The sequence below is a fragment of the Ursus americanus genome, chromosome 22 (assembly GCF_024610735.1).
Source record: "Ursus americanus isolate L20-20 chromosome 22, mUrsAme1.1.p, whole genome shotgun sequence".
Classification (NCBI taxonomy): Eukaryota; Metazoa; Chordata; class Mammalia; order Carnivora; family Ursidae; genus Ursus; species Ursus americanus.
Genome location: NC_142148.1, coordinates 10226423 through 10246518, shown reverse-complemented (window position 1 = coordinate 10246518; position 20096 = coordinate 10226423). Strand labels below are relative to the sequence as shown.

Genomic DNA, 20096 nt, shown 5'->3' with positions numbered 1-20096 from the left:
AATGTTGTGTCCCATAGGTCTGATTAGGAAGAGAGAACTGGTGGGTCATCTTGACCCAAGTGTTCTGGTGGCTGTCCCAGGTCCTTGTTTCACTGCAGTGTTTTTTAAGATAACGCTTTTCTCTTGAGGACAAAGTATAGTGCAACTGCCTGTTGATTGCCTGTCTCCCGGGGGCCCTCGGGGGCCACGGTCTCAGATGGGAGCCAGGCAGGGACCAGGCTTCTACCACATAGCAGGCCCTGTGCAGGTTGCTGGCACCACGGTATGAGCCACACATGCCTTCCTGCACTGGACAGGCCCGCCAGAGCTCCCAAGTGAGGACTCAAGATTCTTCACCTCTCCTGGGACGAGGACCCTGCCTCCTTCCTCAGTTTCCCTCCAGCCACACTGGCCTTCTCGATCCCCCAACAACCACACTTGCCCTTCTGCAGACCTCACTCAGACCGGCGCCTTCCCAGCCTTCTGGCCCTGCTCAGGGAGGTCCCCCTTGACCTGTCCCCCATCCCCTTCCAACCTCTGGCCTCATTTTCTCAGCCTATTGGCTTTCTGTCTCCTTCCCCTGCTAGGCTGGGGGCTTCCTGAGAGCAGCACCTCGCACCTGTCTCGTTCTCTGCTTCGCCCCAGCACTACCGTTGTCTGGCGCGTAACGAGTGCTCGGTAAACACCAGTGGAATAAATGAACAAGGTGACCTCAGGATTTCCCAGCCTCGGCCCACAGCCAGACCACTGGCCTCACCAGCAAAAAGACCCCACAAGGAGAGACTGCCGAGCCCTTCGTGAAGAATCCTCTCTGGGAACTGAGTGGTGGGGAAGGCTCCTGGAATAATGGCGCAGACACTGAATCATGTGCCACCCGTGCAACCCAGCCGAGTTCTCGACAACCCACCTCCCGACCCAGGCCCCAGGTCCGGGACTCTGGGAAAGCCTGCCTGGAGCAGAAGAGGCCCAAGATGACCAAGTCCGCTTCTACTGCTCTGGGCTGAGATGAAATGAAGGACTTCAGTCCCTTGAGCAGATGTTTGGGCAAACTTCCCCTGTCCTAAATTAACAGGGACTGGCAGCCAGCACGGAAAGGGCCCTTCCAAGTCTTACTCAGAGGGGAAGAGAAAAGAGCCAGGTTCTTTGGGCAAAGGGGCTGGGTCTAGAGAAGACTTTAGCAAGACTTTGCAAGAACAAAAAAACACGGGGTGAGGGGTATGCATGGTTCAACGAACATTCTAGCCTTGGTGGTGTCTTGGCCGCTGTGCCAGACGCTCGTGCCCTAGTAACCAGACCGTCTGCGGACCCGTGGCCCCTACCCTGCCAGTGGTTTGACATCCGCTTTGCAGGCAGCTCTTGAACCCAAAGCGTCAGGAAGCAGGAGGGCTGGCACTGGGTCTGGGCTGGGGTCTTAACCGTCAGCCTGGATAAGCCACGGGCTCCTGTCAGCACTCGAAGGAGAAATAAGGGCGATTTCAGAAGAAGGAGAGCGAATCCGTCCTCACGCGGACTGTGAGCACGCCCCTGGGCTCGAGGCAAACGGAGGAAATCAAAGTGTCAGTCTGTATTAGGAAACCACGCATGATGCTTCCCAGTCCTGGCCCTGCTTTTAAAATTAGCTAAATGAAGATGGCTGAAGTCCTTCCAGTCTGCTTTTGACGACTGCTAACTAGCAGAAAAATGCACACTCCCTGGGTGTGGGGGCTTAATGAGCCGAGCAGATGGGGGTGGCGGGGGGCGCCGGGAGGGTCCCAGAGCTGAGGATTTCACCCACCTGAAATGGTACAACTGTCCGAATGTACTTGCTGGGCGGTGGAGAGGAAATGCCTTGATTCCCAACATCCCACTTCTCTCCTGATGCCCCACCACCTCTTTGGGGGGCTCAGCCCCCCTGTCCCTGACCTTGACAACTACAGTGGGGGGCTCAAAGCACCTTCCACTTGTTCCCCCCAACACCCCTGAGTCCGTTCTTCATCCAGATTGCCAGAACAATCTTAACGATACAAATTAGATCATGGCACTCCCCTGCTTAGGACAAGAGCCCCTAGTTGCTTTTGTAACAAAATCCAAACTCTTCTCCGTTCCTACAAACCCAGGCACGACCTAAGCTCCAACACGCCCCCGCCCCACCACAGAGACCTCTCCAGGCTTGCTTGGTGCCATCCTTCCCCAGGCTCTCATGCTGCCCTGGAGGCCTGGGCCTGCTTTCATTTACTCAAACACCCCAGCTCGTCCCAATGCTGGGACTGTGGCCCTGGGAGGTATTTCTGCCCTGAGACCCTCTTCTGACGGTCTGTGCAGCTCCCTCTTTTCTGCCTTTAGGCCTCTGTTCAAAGCCACCTCCTCGGGGAAGCCCTCCCTGATCCCACTCTCCAGGGTTGCCAGATTTAACAAATAAAATTACTGGACGTCCAGTTCAATTTGATTTTCAGCAACCAAGGACTCCTTTTTTACTACAAGTATGTCCCAAATCCTATGCCATTGCAGGGGACATACTCCTACTACAGACATGTGTTGTCTGAGATCTGAATTCCACTGAGCCTCCTGTATTTCTCCCCCTACCTCCAGGCCCTTCGTCTAGCTCCTCTGACCTGATTTCAGAGTCCTCAGAGCACTTTCCCCATCTCGGAGTGGCCTGAGAGCAGGGACCTCCTCTGTACCGGGTCCCCAGTGCCTGGCACAGTACCTGTACCTAGTAGGTGCTCAGTAAATACCCAGGGAGCCTTATGTGTTCTGGAAGCCCTGGGGCCGAGTGAGCAGAAGGAGGCTAAAAGAGCATCACTGGGTCGTTTGCCATAGAGGCTGGACTCCTGCCCATCCTTCATCCCCCCGCAGGGGCAACTCTTCAGCCAGCCCGTCGCTCTGGGAACCAGGAAGTGGGGCTCTGGGACCCAGCCCTCCAGCCACAAGCTCTACCACCTCGAGGAAGTCTGTCGACCTCACCATGTGAGTCAGCTTCCCCACCTGTAAGATGGGGGGCAGGGCACAGCCATCAGTCAAGCTCCCTCCAGCTCCTCGGTGAGGCCACGACAACCGGTGTGGGATAAGATGGCTTAGGGGACAAGAGGAGAAACTCATCTGTGTCCGGAAGGACTCTTCTCTCAGACAAGAAACCAACATGGGCCTGCCTTCCTGGCTCCATGTTTGGTAAACTGACTCCCAGGGGGCATGTGGAAGGTCAGCGAACAGCTTCTGAGCACTTGCTATGAGCCTGACCCATTTAGATCCTTGCTCTCTTTTCATTGCTGAAATACCAGGAACCCCACTTTAGAGATGGGAAAACTGAGTCCCAAAGCACATAACATGGGGCCTATCCAGGCTTCGAGCCAAGCCTGCTAAACGATCCCAAATCCAGCCTGCTTATACCTTAAATATATACAATTTTTATTTTTTTAAAAAGGGCATGCAACCAAAAATGCAGAAAAGATACAGAAGGGTGTTCATTAATAAAAGATATTTTGATTTTCTTGCCAGCATGTGTGGCAGCGCGGGGGCGGGGGGGGGGAGTGCAACCTACTAATTGCAATTTACACAAAGGTCTGTTGGCACCAAGAACACTGACTGCTGGTGGAAAAGCCTGAACCCAAGTCAGCTAGAAAACTCATTTCTCTGCGTCCTCTTTCAAAGGCTTCCAAACAGAATGAACTGTAGGATTCTTTCACCCAAAAGCCTGTCCTTACATGCAAGGGGAGCGAAAATGAGACCATTTGCTCGGTCTCCAGCGGGGCTTAGGGGCAACGACCTGGCCTCTGGCTTTGGAGGCAAGCATGGCATCCCAGCCAGCTGTGTGTAAATGGTGGGCTTCAGCCCAGGGGGCCCATGACACTGTGGACGTGAGTCACCGAGGGCAAAGGTCTGCAGGGCCTTAGTCATGCCGCAGCCCAGCCTGGAGTCTGACCTTTCCCAGAGGGAAGCCCCGTCTAGAGACTCCCACACCAGGTCTATTGTTTTCGAAAACGCCACACTGGGCAAAACCAAGCCCGCGGAGGAAAAACAGGTGGCTGCAGCAGATGCCTTCTTTCAGGTGGTTCCAAGGTTTCTAGGATACTAATTCATGGAAAGATACTTAATTTAGCAAAAAAATTTTATTTTAAGCATGTGCATTTATATTTATTAAACAAAGCTCAAAATACAACCTTTGGGAACCTCCAAGTAATAAAATGACTCATATTAGGATATGATGACTCAGTGGGAAAGAGGGAATTCCACCACCCACGCCTCCTTTCTAAAAAATCAATTTGCCCTCTCAACAGGTGATGGGAGCCTCTGCCATCAGACTGTTCCAAGAAAATCGTCCAGCAAAACAAAACACAAATTCTCTTCAAACAATTTAAGTTTCAAAGCTGAGTAATCCGAAGCAGGCAGGTTTCCAAACTACACCCCCGCAGGACACGGAGAGCCAGGGAGCTACTTGGCCGGGGCCGGGGGCCTGAATTAAGAAAGATTTACCAGCTGAAAAATTCCAAAACCCTGTGTCATGTGGAGGAACCTTCCAAAACATTGGATCCCACCCAGAAGCGGCGAGTCGCTCAGAGCCATGGCAACCCTGTTTCCGCTGCCACATCACTTTTATTTTTGTGTCCTTAGATTTTTTCCTGTTTTGCAATGTTTTGCTGGGACCCCCAACTCCGCCTGAGGCCTGGGTGGCCGGGGGCCAGGGTTACCAGCTGAAGTCAGGAACAGCCTGGACTTCTCCGCCTGAACTTTGCCTGGAAGGTTACACATTTTTTAAATTTCAGAGAATATATGAAGGCTTCTAGGCAATGACTGAGGACGGTAAATAGGAAAGATCCTGATCATTCTGTTTGGTTTCTGTTTGTCCTCGTGGATGTGACTAGAGAGCTTCCTTGGGGGGCGGGGAGGTGTTGATGATAAGCACCACTTGGGTTTCCAGCTCTGTCATCAGCCGTGGGCTGACCTGGGGCCTGTGGCTTGACCTGTACGTGCCTCAGTTACCTCAACTGTAAATGGGGACCATGTCACCTGCCCCTTGGGGCCGATGTGACAAAGAAAGAAGGCACCCATTCAGCAGTATGAATAATCACCTACTAGGTGCCAGGGATTGTTCTAGATGCTGTAGATACAGCAGCAAACACCGAGTCCCCACCCTCCCTGGAGGAACTAAGAGGCTAGTGTGGGAGGCCAGATAACAAATGGCAAGATAATTTCAGCGGTGCGAGCTGCCACTGAGAAAACAGAGCAGGACAATGCGAGAGAAGGTGACAGGGTTCTGGGGAGGGGATGCTGAACAGCTTCGAAGCAGATGGGCAGGGAGGGACTCGTTGAAAAAATCACCTCCGTGCTAGCCTTGAAGACACAGGAGGATACGGCCTCGTAAAGAAATGTTGGAAGGACGTTCTAAGAGGAGAGAGCAAAAGCAAAGGTCCTGAGGCAGAAACGAGCATGGGGTGCTTGAGGACAGAGTGAAGACAGGTGTACCTCCAGCCAAGTGAGCAAGGGGACAGTCCAAAAAGCTGAATTCAGAGGGATGGGCAAGGGCCAGATCATACAGCCTCCTGGAAGTCATGAAAATAATTAAAAATAGTAATAAAAATAATATAATAGTGATTATTATTACTGCTGCTATAAATAAGGTGCCATTTTCCAAAACACCGAGCTTTTCTAACTTAAGAAACACCACGCTGCCCCTCTCCTACTGTTTTTCCATCATTCTTCAATTTGTCATCCTGCTGGAGGGAAGCTGCCAATCCCATTTCAGCCGACAGCTATAAAAAGAACATTGGAGCTGGTGGTGCCGATGACCCAACGTGGGGGCTAAGATTAGCCCAGGAGGCTGTCACCTTTCCTTAATGTGAGAACCAGCTGGGGTTCCCCTTCCTTGGAAAACTTCAGCCCGTTCCACTCCGCCCCGCCCCACGGAGCCCTTGCCAGCCCAGCTATCCATGGAGATGGGAACGGGGATGCGTTTTGGAAAAACGAAGTTGAGCAACAGGGATTCCCCCTGCAGAAGGCAGTCCCGGGCTGGGAGGCGAGTGCTCGGGGTCAAAAGAGCAGGACCAGCTCCCTGCAAATGCATGAGGAGCCCCCTGTCTGTTGGGGCCCTGAGGAGCCAGACACCCCGTGAGGTGGGGGCATCTCTGAGACCCCTGCTTCTCTCCTGGCATCAATCCAGAAACCGCGTTCACCCAGGATTCCCTAAGCTAGGCATGAAAGGGCTCTGAATGGGTCCTCTCAAACCCAGCGGCCCCACTGCAAAAAGCCAAGGGTCTGTTTCACCACAAAATGGTTCACCTCAGTGGCTCAAAGCGGCTGAAGGGTCTTCGGGCAAATTAACCTGGTTCTGAGCTTCCTCAGGACACAAGAGCTCATGGTCAAGGGTGCAGACTCATGAGCCAGGCTGCCTGGGGTCGAACCCAGCACCACCGTTTACCAGCTGTGTGATCTTCACTAAGTTACTTAACCTCTCTGTGCTCAGTCTCTCATTAGGAAAATTAGGAGGAGAGGAGCTCTCTGGTAGGGATGTCATGAGGAATCAGGTTAGTTAATACACGTCAAGTGCTTAGAACAAGGCCTGGCACATATTTTCAAAGTTTTTCAAAGTTTTTCAATGTCCTCCTGGTTCCATGAGGTAAAATTTTATTCATCTTTGTTCTCCCACAGCCTAAACATAATGATAACAGTAAAAACTACTGTTTCATGGGCATCTCCAATGTGCCAGGAGCTAGGCAAAGAGCCTCATCTGTACCCCCAACTCGTGTCACCTCCTCTTCTCTCAAGAGAAGCAAATCCCCTGTATTTGACACAAGAGGAAACTCTGGCTCAGAGAGGTGAGGTGACTCACCCAGGACGCCAAAGGCGCTAACTGCACGTCACGGATTCGAACCCAGGCCTCCTGAGCTCAGAGCCTGCACTTGTGACCATCGAGTCAGTGACGCTGGCAGCCTGAGCCATGAGAATTCTTTTTTTTTTTATTTTTATTTTTTTTATTTTTTTTTATTTTATTAATAATGATTTTTTATTATATTATGTTAGTCACCATACAGTACATCCCCGGTTTTCGATGTAAGGCTCGATGATTCATTAGTTGCGTATAACACCCAGTGCACCATGCAATACGTGCCCTCCTTACTACCCATCACCGGTCTATCCCATTCCCCCACCCCCCTCCCCTCTGTAGCCCTCAGTTTGTTTCTCATAGTCCATAGTCTCTCATGTTTCATTCCCCCTTCTGATTACCCCCCCTTTCTTTATCCCTTTCTTCCCCTACTGATCATTCTAGTTCTTATGTTCCATAGATGAGAGAAATCATATGATAGTTGTCTTTCTCTGCTTGACTTATTTCACTAAGCATTATCTCCTCCAGTGCCGTCCATGTTGTAGCAAATGTTGAGAACTCATTCTTTCTGATTGCTGAGTAATATTCCATTGTATATATGGACCACAACTTCTTAATCCAGTCATCTGTTGCAGGGCATCTCGGCTCCTTCCACGATTTAGCTATTGTGGACATTGCTGCTATGAACATTGGGGTGCATATGGCCCTTCTCTTCACTACGTCTGTATCTTTGGGGTAAACACCCAGTAGTGCAATGGCTGGATCATAGGGTAGCTCAATTTTTAACTTTTTAAGGGACCTCCACACGGTTTTCCAGAGTGGCTGTACCAACTTGCATTCCCACCAACAATGTAGGAGGGATCCCCTTTCTCCACATCCTCTCCAACAATTGTTGTTTCTTGCCTTGTCTATTTTTGCCATTCTAACTGGCGTAAGGTGGTATCTCAGTGTGGTTTTGATTTGAATTTCCTTGATTGAGCCATGAGAATTCTGCCCGGAGAGACAACAGCAAACACTCGGTGAGCACCCCCTAGGCCCTAAGTGCACACTGCCTGTGAATCCATTTAACTCGGGGGAGGGGGGTGTTGGTACCTCATTTCGCAGAGAGGGAAACTGAGGCCCAGGGAGGTTGGCCATGAGGACAATGCTGGCTCTTACCTGTGGGTGAGCCCCCTCCCTTCTCCATGCTTGGCTGGCTGCCTCCCATGGGTCCCGGCTTAGAGGAGACAGTCCATGGAAAGTGTCCGTCAAAGAGCACAGACAGACACTACTATGATTCCTCAGTAGTCCCTTAATTATTAATTAATTCCTTAATTACTCCTTATTCCTTATCAATACACAACTCTTCCGGGGCGCCTGGGTGGCACAGCGGTTAAGCATCTGCCTTCGGCCCAGGGCATGATCCCGGCGTTATGGGATCGAACCCCACATCAGGCTCCTCTGCTATGAGCCTGCTTCTTCCTCTCCCACTCCCCCTGCTTGTGTTCCCTCTCTCGCTGGCTGTCTCTATCTCTGTCAAATAAATAAATAAAATCTTAAAAAAAAAATACACAACTTTTCCAAGTTGAAGCAGACCCTGAGTTTTCCTCCCTCCAAGAGGTAAACCGTGAAATTTCTTCTGAAACCAAGAGAAAGCAAGCCAGAGAAGAAATACCATTGTTCATTCACTCAACAAACACTTAATCGATGCCCAGAGCAGCGTCACAAGTACCTGAGCTCCCAGGACCACGAAAGCTGGCTGACTCCTAACTCTGCGAGGGACCTGGTAGGACCCGGCCTCTCTCCAAGCCACCCCCACCCCGTTCCATCAGCACCACCACCCCACCTCTGACGGCACCTGCCAGCCTGGGTGTGGGTAACAAGATGTCTGTTTATTACTCGCATTTTCCCCTCTGCTAACAAGGCGCCATGAGGCCAGAAGCTTCTTGGGAAAGTCCGCGGAAGGCCCGCACGATGGTGTGCTTGCCCGGGAGGCACATCCAAGCCAGAGCAGCTAATGCTTGCTCGTTTACGTCTCATGCCCCTCTCCTGCTGGAGAACTCACCATGACTCCCTATTACCTTACCCATGTGCCGACCAAACCAAGGCCGTGGTCTCCACCTGGCACTGGGAAACCTCTCTGTTCTGACCTCTGCCTGCTTATCACAATGTGCCAGCCACATCGGTTCACTCTCTGATTTACAAAAGCCTAGAAAATTCCTGCAGTAGAGAGTATTTCACACCGTTCCACCATCTGAAAAGTAAGTGTCCCCCCCAAGATGCTTAAAATTGTGCATGCTTCCATGAAGCCACTACACCATAGGTCAGCCTTAATACTAGGAAACAATACCAAATAGCATTAAATAATGTATATACCAAGCATTTTATGAGTACTGAACATGCAGAAATTCTTAATCCTATGACCACCTTATTGAGGTAGGACTGTCTTCATCCTCATCACACAGACAAGAAATCTATTGCCCAGAGAGGTTAAGTAACCTGCCGACGGTCACACAGCTAGAAAACAGTGGAGCTGGGTTTTGGCTGAAGAGCATGAGCTCTTACCTAGCTGACAAAAGGGATGTAGAGAACGTTGATCACTGAATTACTTATAATAGCACAGAGCTGGGAGCAGTCGAAGGCATAAGAAAAGGGCAATGGCTAACTAAAGTACTAGACAAACATATAATAGACTGCAATGCACCCATTTAAATGCCTGCATCCCTAACCCCTCACTACACCACCACTGCCCCTCAAACCCACAGTGACTGACCACATACCCTTTAAACCACTGCCAAACCCACCCATGCATCTCCAGCCCCCACTGCCACAGCCTTCCTTGATGTCATGCCTAGTCAGAGAGCCAGCACACCCCAAGAACCCTTCCCCAAGACACCCTGCTTCCTCCTGCCAGCAGCCGTCTACATAGATTGTCGATGTAACCCACTTGAACGGCGGTCCCTAGAGGAGGTACCCTTGTGCAGTGCACAATCCTCACAACTGGACAATCTGCCTATTATAGTCTCCACATCATCCTAAGGATAGTAAACAAATAAGGAAACCCCCTAGAATTAACCTACTGAAATCATGTCCATTAGAGAAAAAAATTGATCTAGCATCCATAACTATCAAATAACTGCATAACTTAAAACTGACCCTACTTTAGATCATTCTCTTTTTACCATATCCTCATTGGCAAAAAATATTAACAAACAGTGTATGGAACAAAGAATACATATGGCCAATAAACAAAAACACTAAACCTCTCATAGCAAAGGAGCATATAGTAAGGAGAAGCACCAATTCAGCAAATATTTTTTAATTAAAAAAAAAAAATGGCACTTCTGGGATGGGGTGAAACCACTCCTGACATAGCATTGATGGAAGTTTCAATTTGTAGATTTCCAGAAGGTAATTAAAGCTCTCAAAATGACTTTCCAAAATCCCACTTTAGGAATAAACCCTGAGTACACAATGGCAGACACTCATGTATACAAGATTAGTTAATTAATCCTCAAAGTACTAGAAGATTCATTGCAGCAGTATTTGTCATAAAATTCTAAGTAGCTTATGTTTATTGGCCTACAAGCAACCCGGCGCTCTTATAATTACTCAGCATGTATTAACCTAGTTAGCCTTCCTGACAACACTGGGGAGTAAGAACCTTTGTTATTATCATTCTCTGCGTAAGGAGAGGAAGACACAGAAGGGGAGGTAATGTGCCTAAGATCACAGAACAAGCAAGTGGTGGACCTAGCCTTTGCACCCAGGAGACCCAGGGCCAGAGCATGCAAACGTATTCGCCGTGTCGAACTGCCTCCCTTTTGGGTAATAGTAAAAAGTTGAAAAGGGTTGCCTCTCTATGTAAAAAAAAATAAAAATAAAAATAAAAGAGTTTGGGGTAGGGGTCAACCTCATCATCCAGTGAAACAATCCAGGACCAGCTAAGACACATCATGGTACACTACCCCCATGAACTGGGGTGACATCACTCGCAGGCGGTCTGGGAAGCTTCTCGTCATGAGTAAAAAGAGCAGACTAGAAAGCCCCACCCAATAGAACGGATCCCCCCAAGCAGTGGTGTTTGGAAGAAAAAAGATGGTGCTTTTGTACGACGCCAGCGGACAACGCAAGAGCTCCAAAAGCCCCCTGACCTGTGGTCTTCTCAGTGAACACGACTTTGGACTCGGCCGTGAAGTTCTGTCCGGTGAGAATCATCTGCTGACCCCCGTAAACCAGGCAGCTGTCGATGTCTTGTCTCTCCACCATGGGCAGCTCGTGGGCCGACCGCTGGGCTGAGGGCCAGAGAAAGAGAAATCACTGGGGTGGCAGGAGAAGTCCGTTCAAAAGAGGCTCTCTGATTTCACGGCGACCAGACACGCTCTGCCCCCTTTGTCACCTGTTGTCATGGCAAACCTGGAGCCATCGCCCCAGCAACTGTGGACTCTGGAAATGCCAGGTTCCTGCAAAAGTGCCCTAAGGCACTTGGGGTAGTTTGCCTCTGACAACGCATTTTGTTTTCATGAATCAAAGGACAGGTGCCTGTTCTCCTTATAGGGAGACAAGGCGAAGGAGATTTGATCTTTACTTTATAAAAGGGCAAATCAACTTTTTCATAAGAGAATCCCTTTGCCAGAGTGTACTTTCTCCTCGTGCACCTGATGTCAACAAATGCTTGAAGGGATCATATGTGCTGAATGCTAGGACCCAGTTCCTGCAGGGTTTAGACGTACTCGGTTGGGAATTCACTGGGAATCCTGAACTGGGTTTTCGAAACAGCATGATGTTGTCCCATCACCTCTCTGACCTCACTTTCTAGGACCCCCCCCCCCAATGCCTCGGCTCACTGTGCTTCAGCCATACTTCTAGAATGTTCTCAATGCCTCTCAACCACACTCAGCTACACTCCTATCTTTGAGAGCTTGTACTTTCTAGTCCCCCTCTCTGGAAAGTTCTTCCTGATTACTTCGGTGGCTCCCATCCTCACTTCTTGTACATTTTTCCTCTGATGCCCCCATCTCCAAGAGGCTTCCTTATCCCTACCCCTCCACTCTCCCACCCTGAGGTTAAAACAGCAGTCCCCACCCTGTCTGTGTCTCTCTCTCTCCTTCTCTCCCCTTCATCTTGCATTATTAGTGCACCTGTCTTTCAAATCTCTCCCCACTAGAATGGAAGCCCCAGGAGGGAGTTATGTGTACTGCTGTAAGCCCAGGGCCAAGAGCAGTGCCTTGGACTTAGGGGGTACTCAGGATGGATGGCCTGATGGAAGAACTGATGGATGGGTAAATACGGATGTATCTCAATATATCTTAATACCTACCTATACATAGCTATCTCTCTACATGTACCTATACCCTCACCTGTGTCTACGACGAATGAGAGATGGAGATTTAGGACAGACCTGTGCTAAGCACTGAGCCACAAGGACACACTTGAATGGTCACAGCAACTTTTGGAGGAAGTATTGAAAGTATTCACATTTGCCTAGGGAGAAAACTAAAGCTAAGAGAAGTCAGGTCACCCCCTGGCCAAGGGCGTGTGGTGGGACTGAGATCTGAATCCTTGGAAGTGGGCTTGTCTAGCTCCAGAGCCCCATCCCTTGGTCACTCCAGCCAGCCACCGATTTTTCTGGAGGGCTGGCTGCAGGAACAGAATGAAGACCCTCTCCAGCCACCTTTCCTGGGCAGGGTGAGAAACACGTCCCCGTCAGCGAGAGGGACCCATCTGCTCAGGCCTCGCCTTAGCCGCGTGGGCCGCAGAGGCCGGCCCTCCCCTCGTGAGTCAGCCCGAGCTCCTGGCGTTCCTCCCAAGCCCAAGAACTGGGCCGAGGGCCAGCCCTTTCCGTGCCAGCGGCCCGAGGACCTCCCCATCCGGGAGCTATGGCAGGCAGCAGCCGCGTGAGGCCTGAGGCCCAAACCTAACCCTTCCCTCCCGGCCGGCCTGCACCTCCATCTCTCCCGAAACGGGCTCCCTCAGCAGCAACCGTGCACTTGGCAACATGTCAGGAGTCTGTTGTGGCCCAGCCGGATGCTCCCAGACACTTCACCTTGAAAGTGCAACCCAGCGACTCATGAAGAGCCCCTGCCGGCTTTGCCCCATGCCCGGCTCAGCCCAGGGACCGGGCAGCCAGTGCTGTTCCAAGGGGCTGCCAGTTAAGAGTACATATGAAAAAGGCCTCTCTGCAGAAGCTGCTAATTTCTCCCACATGGGCCGGGTTATTAATCCCTTCTTTCAATATAAGAGTTTTGTACGACTTCCTAACTGAGCTGCCACAAACGGAGATTTATGAGCAGTGAAAACAGCAGTTGCATTGCCTGCAAAAGCAGGTCCTGACTTTTAAGATCTGCCTTTGATGAGTTCGGGGGGCACCCGGGGGCTTCTGGCCCCAGGAATGGGTGGGGAGGCCGCAAGAGCCATCCCTCCCATTTTGCAGGTGGAAAGCCTGAGTCATCACTACTGGGCCAGCCAGGCTGGGGACCGGCCGTGGCCGTGACTCTCAGCGCTGGGTGGGAGGCTGGCCTGGACGGCTGCTCTGTGAATCACCGTGCATCGCTGTGAACACAACGGTCTCCTTCCTGGGGCAGCTTCACTGCGTCTCCCTGCAAAGCCTCGCGGTTTCAAGCAACCACGTTCTTCTCCCTCTGCCACATCTCCATTTCCCAGCCCTTCTCCGTATCTGAAGGAAAACATTCTTTTTTTATTTTTTTTTAAAGATTTTATTTATTTATTTGACAGAGATAGAGACAGCCAGCGAGAGAGGGAACACAAGCAGGGGGAGTGGGAGAGGAAGAAGCAGGCTCCCAGTGGAGGAGGCTGATGTGGGGCTCGATCCCAGAACGCCGGGATCACGCCCTGAGCCGAAGGCAGACGCTTAACGACTGCACCACCCAGGCGTCCTGAAAACATTCTTTTTTTAAACAACAGCTTAAAGAGAGAGAACGAGAGTCCAGCCCAGCTCCCCGTACCTTTGTCTGTTCTCCAGTCCTGAACACAGGTGAGGGCTGGGAGCGCCGGCATCACCGGGAGCTTGTCAGAAATGCAGAGCCTCGGACCCCACCCCAGACCCACGGAGCCCAAGTCCGCCGGGGAACGAGGAATCCACATGATTGTTAGGGACTAGCCAGTCGGAGAGGCACTCTCGGCCCTGAGGGCACACGAGGATGAGCCGGGAAGTTAGAGAATACTGACACCCAGGCCCTAACCCTAGAGCAGGACTTCGCGGCCTGGGCGCTACTGACGTGTGGACTGAGCAGCCTTTGATGCGGGGCCGTCCTGTGCAAGGTAGGGTGTTCGGCGGCAGCCCTGGCCTCCCCCCAGCCCTCCCCTGTGGGCAGCCAGAACCGCCTCTAGCCATAAAGCTGGGGAGGAGGGGGCCAAAATCCCCCCTGGTTGAGAACCACTGTTCTAGAGGTTCTGACTTCAATGCTCTGAGGGGAGGATCCCAGCAGAGATTTTTAAAAAATAAATAAATAACCCCTAAGGATTCCAATGGGCCCCCTCAGGTATGCTCTACCATACCATCAGTGGCAGGATAAGGCAGGCCCCCGGGAGTCAAAGGAGAATTCCCGGTTGACTGCTGCTTGGGCTCTGGAGTCAGAAAGACACGGTTTCGAGTCTTGTGTCTGCTACTTCCCTGCTGTGTGACCCTGAGCAAGTCACTTCACCTCTCTGGATTACAGATGCCTCCTCGGCAAAACCCTCTCTGTTCCTGGAGAAATCCGATTCGGCCATGAGAAGGAACAAAGCACGATACCGGCTACACCGTGGGTGAACCTTGAAAACGTGGTGCTAATTGCAAGGAGCCGGACGCAGAAGGACAACTATTCTGGGATCCCGCGGGTACAAACGGTTCAGCATGGGCGAATCCGGGAGACGGAAAACAGACCGCCCAGGGCCAAGGAGCATGCGGTTTCTTTTCGGGGGGATGGACAAGCTCTGGAACTAGACGGTGGTGGTGGTGGCCCCGCACCCCGAGTCCTCAGTACCACGGTGTTGTGCGCCGTAAAGTGGGTCAAATGGCACGTTTTGTGATGTGTATTTTATCTCAATAAGAAAAACGTCTAACATAAGACTAAAGCATTCAGCCAGCGCCTAGCCCACAGTAACCATTCGAGAAACGACTCTTGAGCTCCGTCTTTCAAAACGCCACTCTTTCTTGCTTAGCCCTTTTCAGAACATTTTCTCATTTGTTGTCTTTTTAAAGCCTTCAGTGACAGCCCCACCGGAGCGAGGAAGATGCTATTAAGGCCGCCTTACAGGCAGGGGAACAGACCCTTGGCACTCAGTGCCCTCAAGGGGCAGCCCGGGTGCGGATGAGCCCCCGGCCCTCGCTCGGGGGATCCTTGCGTGGGGCTTCTCTAAGCCTGGTCCCCCCTCTGGACGCCGCAACGGTTCACAGACCCATCTCCCGGGCTGTTTCGAGGCTTCCATGGGAGAATTCACAAAAAGTGTATTTGGCTCAGTAAATCTCAGCCAGCAAGGTTACGGATGGATACTCGACCCTGCAGTTGCTCCGGCAGTTTCCACGCTGGAGGCGCGGGCTAGATGTCGCTGTCTTAGAGTCTGCATTTCACCCAATCTGTGCCCGCCACGTCCCGCGTGTCTACACGCGCTGCTGTGCTTGTCGCGGCTGTTCTTGGTGGATCCCGAACCAGAAACCAGATTTCTCAACCTCGACGGCCAGAGTTGCTCAAAGTAAGGCTCCCAGGTCCCCCGCAGCCGGATTACCTGGCTGGAGGAGGCACTTAATAAACTGCAGGTGCTCAGGCCACACCCTCCCCCTCCTGCACCCAGCTCTCCCAGAATTCGCAATGGTCACAACCTTTCCAGGCAACTCGCTACACACATCTGTTTGAGCGCCAACTGTGACACTTAGGAGGCCACCCGAGGACAAGGGGACCTCCTCCAGGGGATGCCCCCGCATCCTCAGAGAGCCCAGAGGTAAAGCAAACAAATCCAATTAGCCTCTGAAAGAGGAACTGAAGAGAGGCAAACAGCAACCAAAATTACCCTCCTGGGGTCCACTTCCTCCTCTCTCTCTCTCTCTCTCTCTGATGCAACCTCTCACACCCAGGCTGCTCATTGGAGTGACACCATCCAGGACCCGTGAGAGGGCTGTCAGGAAGCCCGGGGTGCACCAACCCCCATCAGGCCCCCACTGCCTCTCATTCGGCTTTTTGACCCTTACAGATTCCAGACCATCCAAACCATCCACCCTGCACTGCTCTCCCCAAACCAGGGGCCGCCATTTTAAAGCCATCCTGAAGGCCGGGCTCTCCCTGTGGGTGAAGTCTAGACGCTCTGCTCCAGCAGAAGCTTCTAGGTGGCCCTCACCAAGAGACTTCCCCAGGCTTCCCCCGTGCCCCCAGGTTCTGGCCCTTCATAAAGGGGCCTGGGGCTCCTGGGTTTTATGAGCTCTGAATCAACAGGGCACTGTTGGTTTAACCAGTTCGGCTGTTTGCTTTTACCAGCAACAGTGGCTGATGGGGAGCAGAGCGGCCGCGGCTGGGGGAGTTCACACCGGCTCGGGGTCCTGCCGGTCGGCCCGAGTCAGCCAGGAAATGGGACATGACTGCTTGCCTTTCTCCAATTTGCCCCGTCATTGGGGTGTGTGGCCAAGAATTACGATCTACCCAAAAAACCTCAGGAGACAGGCAGGAGAGGCTGGTCAGAGAAATTTGATTCTGTGGAGTGGGTGGGTTCGGCTAATAATAGCGAGTAATTACAGCTGCATAGAGAGTGCCTCGGATTCCAGGCACCTCACATATATGTGTTTGTTGATATTACAAAACACACACGAGAAGGCAATTTAGGGTCGTGGATAAAAGGACACTGCCACGTGAGTGCCCGAGTTCAAAGCCCAGCTCGGTGTCTTCCGAGCTTCGGGACCTCGGGCCAGTCACTTCATCTCTCTGGGTCTCTCTTTTCTCATCTATAAAATGCGAATAATCATAGTACCAACCTCATAGGGCTATTTGCAAATTAAATGAGTCAATGCATGGGAAGCGCATAGCATTTTGTCAGGCTCACTGAACTTTAGTTATTTTTACTGCTAAGCCTCATGAGACCGCTAAGCAAGAATTACTCCCATTTTGGAGCTGGGAGCACTGAGTCTCCCTGAGGAGAAGGGATATGCCTGAGAGCTCACAGCTAAGTGAGGCAGACAGGCAGGATTTGAACCTAGACTGTGGGATTCTATTACCCCGAGGGGCCCCTTTTCAGTAAAGGCTTTCCCAGTGGGAAAGCCGCCAGCCAGCCCAGGCAAGGGGGGCCGGGGCGGGGGGGCTCCCATCAGTCTCATCCTGGCCCGAGCACTGACCACCCCGGGCCGCAGCGCTCCAGCTGCTGTACTTCTCGTCTCTACAGCAGGCTGCCATCCTTGGCTGTGAGCCTGGCCCAGCTCAGAATACAGTGCTGACTCAGGCCTCGCCTGAGACCAGCCCCTTAGGCCCCCCAGCCCCTGCCCTGGTGATTCCCGGGTCTTCCCCGGGAAGTGGGAGGTGGGACAGCAATTCTCCCTGAGTGTGGGGTTCACCTCTGTGAGAGAGCTGTCAGCATTCACCCCGCGGGAGTGGGGTACGGTGTGCACAGATGGGCCTGCAGTGCACGTGACCACCTTCTACCTCCGGACCTCACGCGGCCTCAGCTTTCCCATAGGAAATATGGAGCAGTAACTTGTACCCTGCGGGGCCGGTAGATCTCATCTCACCGAACCCACAAAGCACCAGGGCCCCCGTGGGACCTATGATCTTTCTTTCTTGCTCAGATAATCACTCTCCCATTCCGCTGTGCTCATGGGCGGCCCCTTCAGAATATTCCCACGCATCTCCATATGACAAGGCCCTCCACGAGGGCTGCACGACTCTCCACTGGACCGATGAGCTTTCTGGTCACTGAGGGACCCAGGCAGCCTGGACAGACAAAAGGACACGGGTGTCCTCTCCCCTCCGCCCCTCTCCTTGCCGGCCACGCGGCTGCAGTAAATCACGAAATGCTTCTCAACTTCAACCGGGGAGAACAGAAGCGCCAAGAGGGCAGCATCTCACGCCTCAAACGCTCACTGGCACAACAGGTCAATAAATCTTTCTGAATGAATGAATGGAGCAAGTCTCTAAGGGGAGCTCTGCGAGGCCATGAGGAGGCTGGAAACAAGCTGATACACGCGAGGGCCATGGGCACACCGCAAAATTTCAATCCGGGTGGTTTTACCTTCCCTGCCCCTGCACAACTAGCTCAGCGAGGGCCTTAACCTTCGGTCAGATAACCACATCAATCAGCAGAGAAGCCACCCCAGTCCTGGGCCCTCCCCCTAAACCCAGCTCCCCCGCACTCACCCCCCGGCCCACCCACTGCACCGGCCAGATAACCGGCCAGGTCCCTTCTCAGCAGCAGGCGTGAGCTGCTTGCTGCCAGCTCGCTCGAAACAATTAGTGTTTGTTACACTCCCACACCGGTCTGCTGCCGCCTGGGCTGTGGCCTCTTGGCAGTGACCCAGCGGCAGTCAGAGGTGTATGCAAGGCTGCTCTGCAGAGCCAGGGGAAGGGCGGCAAACAAGCCAGCGTGGGACACACCACGGGAGAGGCACTCGGGTTATCTGACTGCGATCTCAGCTGGCAGCTACTGTACGATCCACACACAGGCATTTAACCCACACAAGGGCCAAGAGATAGGTACGACTGCTATTCCCATTTTACAGAGGAGGAAACTGAGGCACGGAGTGTTAAGGAACTTCCTGGGACTACATAGCCACTAAGTGGCAGAGGCAGGATGTGAACCCAGGCCCAGACCTCACCACCACCTGAAACTGCTTCTCCCCATCATGTAGGTTTCTGGTTGTTTCTGAAATGTGGCTTCTTGGTCATGCCTTAGAAGTCTCCTTGGAAAGCAGGGGCTGACAAAGGCCTGGCCTACCCAACCTCTGCCCAATGCCCAAATTTCACCCCAGATTTACTGCTACAGCAGCTCAGGGAAGAACATCTATTGCTGTGGGTGGGAGCACACCCAGAAGCCTCTGAGGGTTGCTGAGCTGGTCTCTCGGTTTATGTGAGAGGATGCCAGTTTTGGGGTTCTGGCCCAAATTAATCTGTCACCCGTGATGTAACTCCATCTTGGTGTCCTGAGATCCAGCACGATGTGGATGTCACCGCTGGTATGGTCCCTTACTAGTTGTGTGACCATAGGCAATTTATTCAACTCCTCTGTGTTTTAGTTTTCCCAGCTGTGAAATGGGAACAGACACTGAGCTCACAGTGTTTTTGATGCTTCACAGCAACATGGAAAGTGCTGGACTCACAGCAGGTGACCGATAATTGTTTCTCTTCCTTTACCCCTTCCCTGCCAGGTCCCTGTTGTCTCCTTTCTTCCTTCATTTAGTTTTCGAGTATTTATTAACACCTACTGTGTACCAGGCACTGTGCCGAACAACTTTGAAAATATAGATCCCATCACGTCAGTCTGCTACTTAGAACTCCAGGCTTCCCATTTCACTTGGAATGAAATCTGAGTCCCCAGCTTCATCTCAGAGCTCTCCTGACCCCTATTCACTCCGTAAGCCTCCCCAGCTGCCCTTCTGTTCCCTGAAAACCCGGAGCTTATCCCTGCCTCAGGGCCCTTGCACCTACTGTGTCCTTCAGCTGGGCCATGCTCCCCCACCACTCAGGCCCAGGTTAATGTGCCACCTCTTTCAAGAGGTCTACCCTGATCAGCACAGCCAAGGCTGCTGCTACCCTCCCCCAAGTCACCAACACATGGTCCTTATTATTTTCATCACCATGCTTAGCTGTTTGAAATGATGGTTTTCATTACTTGTTTATTGTTGGTTTTCCCCACTAGAATGTGACCTCCACGAGGGCCAAGACTTTGTTTTGATCCGTGTTTTATCCCCAGTGCCTAGAACAGTGTATCATGCACTCCAAATATATTTCTAAGTGGAAAAGTCCGCGTTAAGAAGCCCATAGGAATTACGTGTGTCCTCTCGGCTTCTGGCAGAAGCAGGTGGACAAGTTAAGCATCTTTGCTTTCATGAAGCAAATGAGGGAATATGCCAGGCTGGTCCCACTGATTCTAAGGACTTTCGCGAAGCAATGCTGCGCGATCGCCCACCTCCCAAGCCAGACCTAGGACAGTGAAGTGGAGCGGTGCAAGAATATTGATGAGGGAAGGAACACAGTTGGGCTTTCCAAGCTCTTGCTTGCAGAAAATGGCATGTGAAACAAGCAGATTTCCAGACGGTGAACACTGGACCTCGACCGTACCTCACACCATACACAAAAATTAGCCCGAGATGGAGTATATCCCTACACCTAAAAGTCAGAATCAAAAAGCTTCTGGACGAAAACACAAG

At 52.0% G+C, this 20096-nt stretch overlaps 1 protein-coding gene across 7 annotated transcripts in view; it reads right to left on the bottom strand.

The window, feature by feature from the left end:
- Window positions 1-20096, bottom strand: part of NFATC2 (nuclear factor of activated T cells 2) — a 149445-nt gene that overhangs the window by 47040 nt on the left and 82309 nt on the right. For all 7 annotated transcript variants that reach the window (XM_045808462.2, XM_045808463.2, XM_045808459.2 and 4 more), the window contains exon 6: window positions 10909-11049. In XM_045808462.2, coding sequence (XP_045664418.1) covers window positions 10909-11049 — 141 coding nt within the window. The remainder of the gene's footprint in view (window positions 1-10908; window positions 11050-20096) is intronic.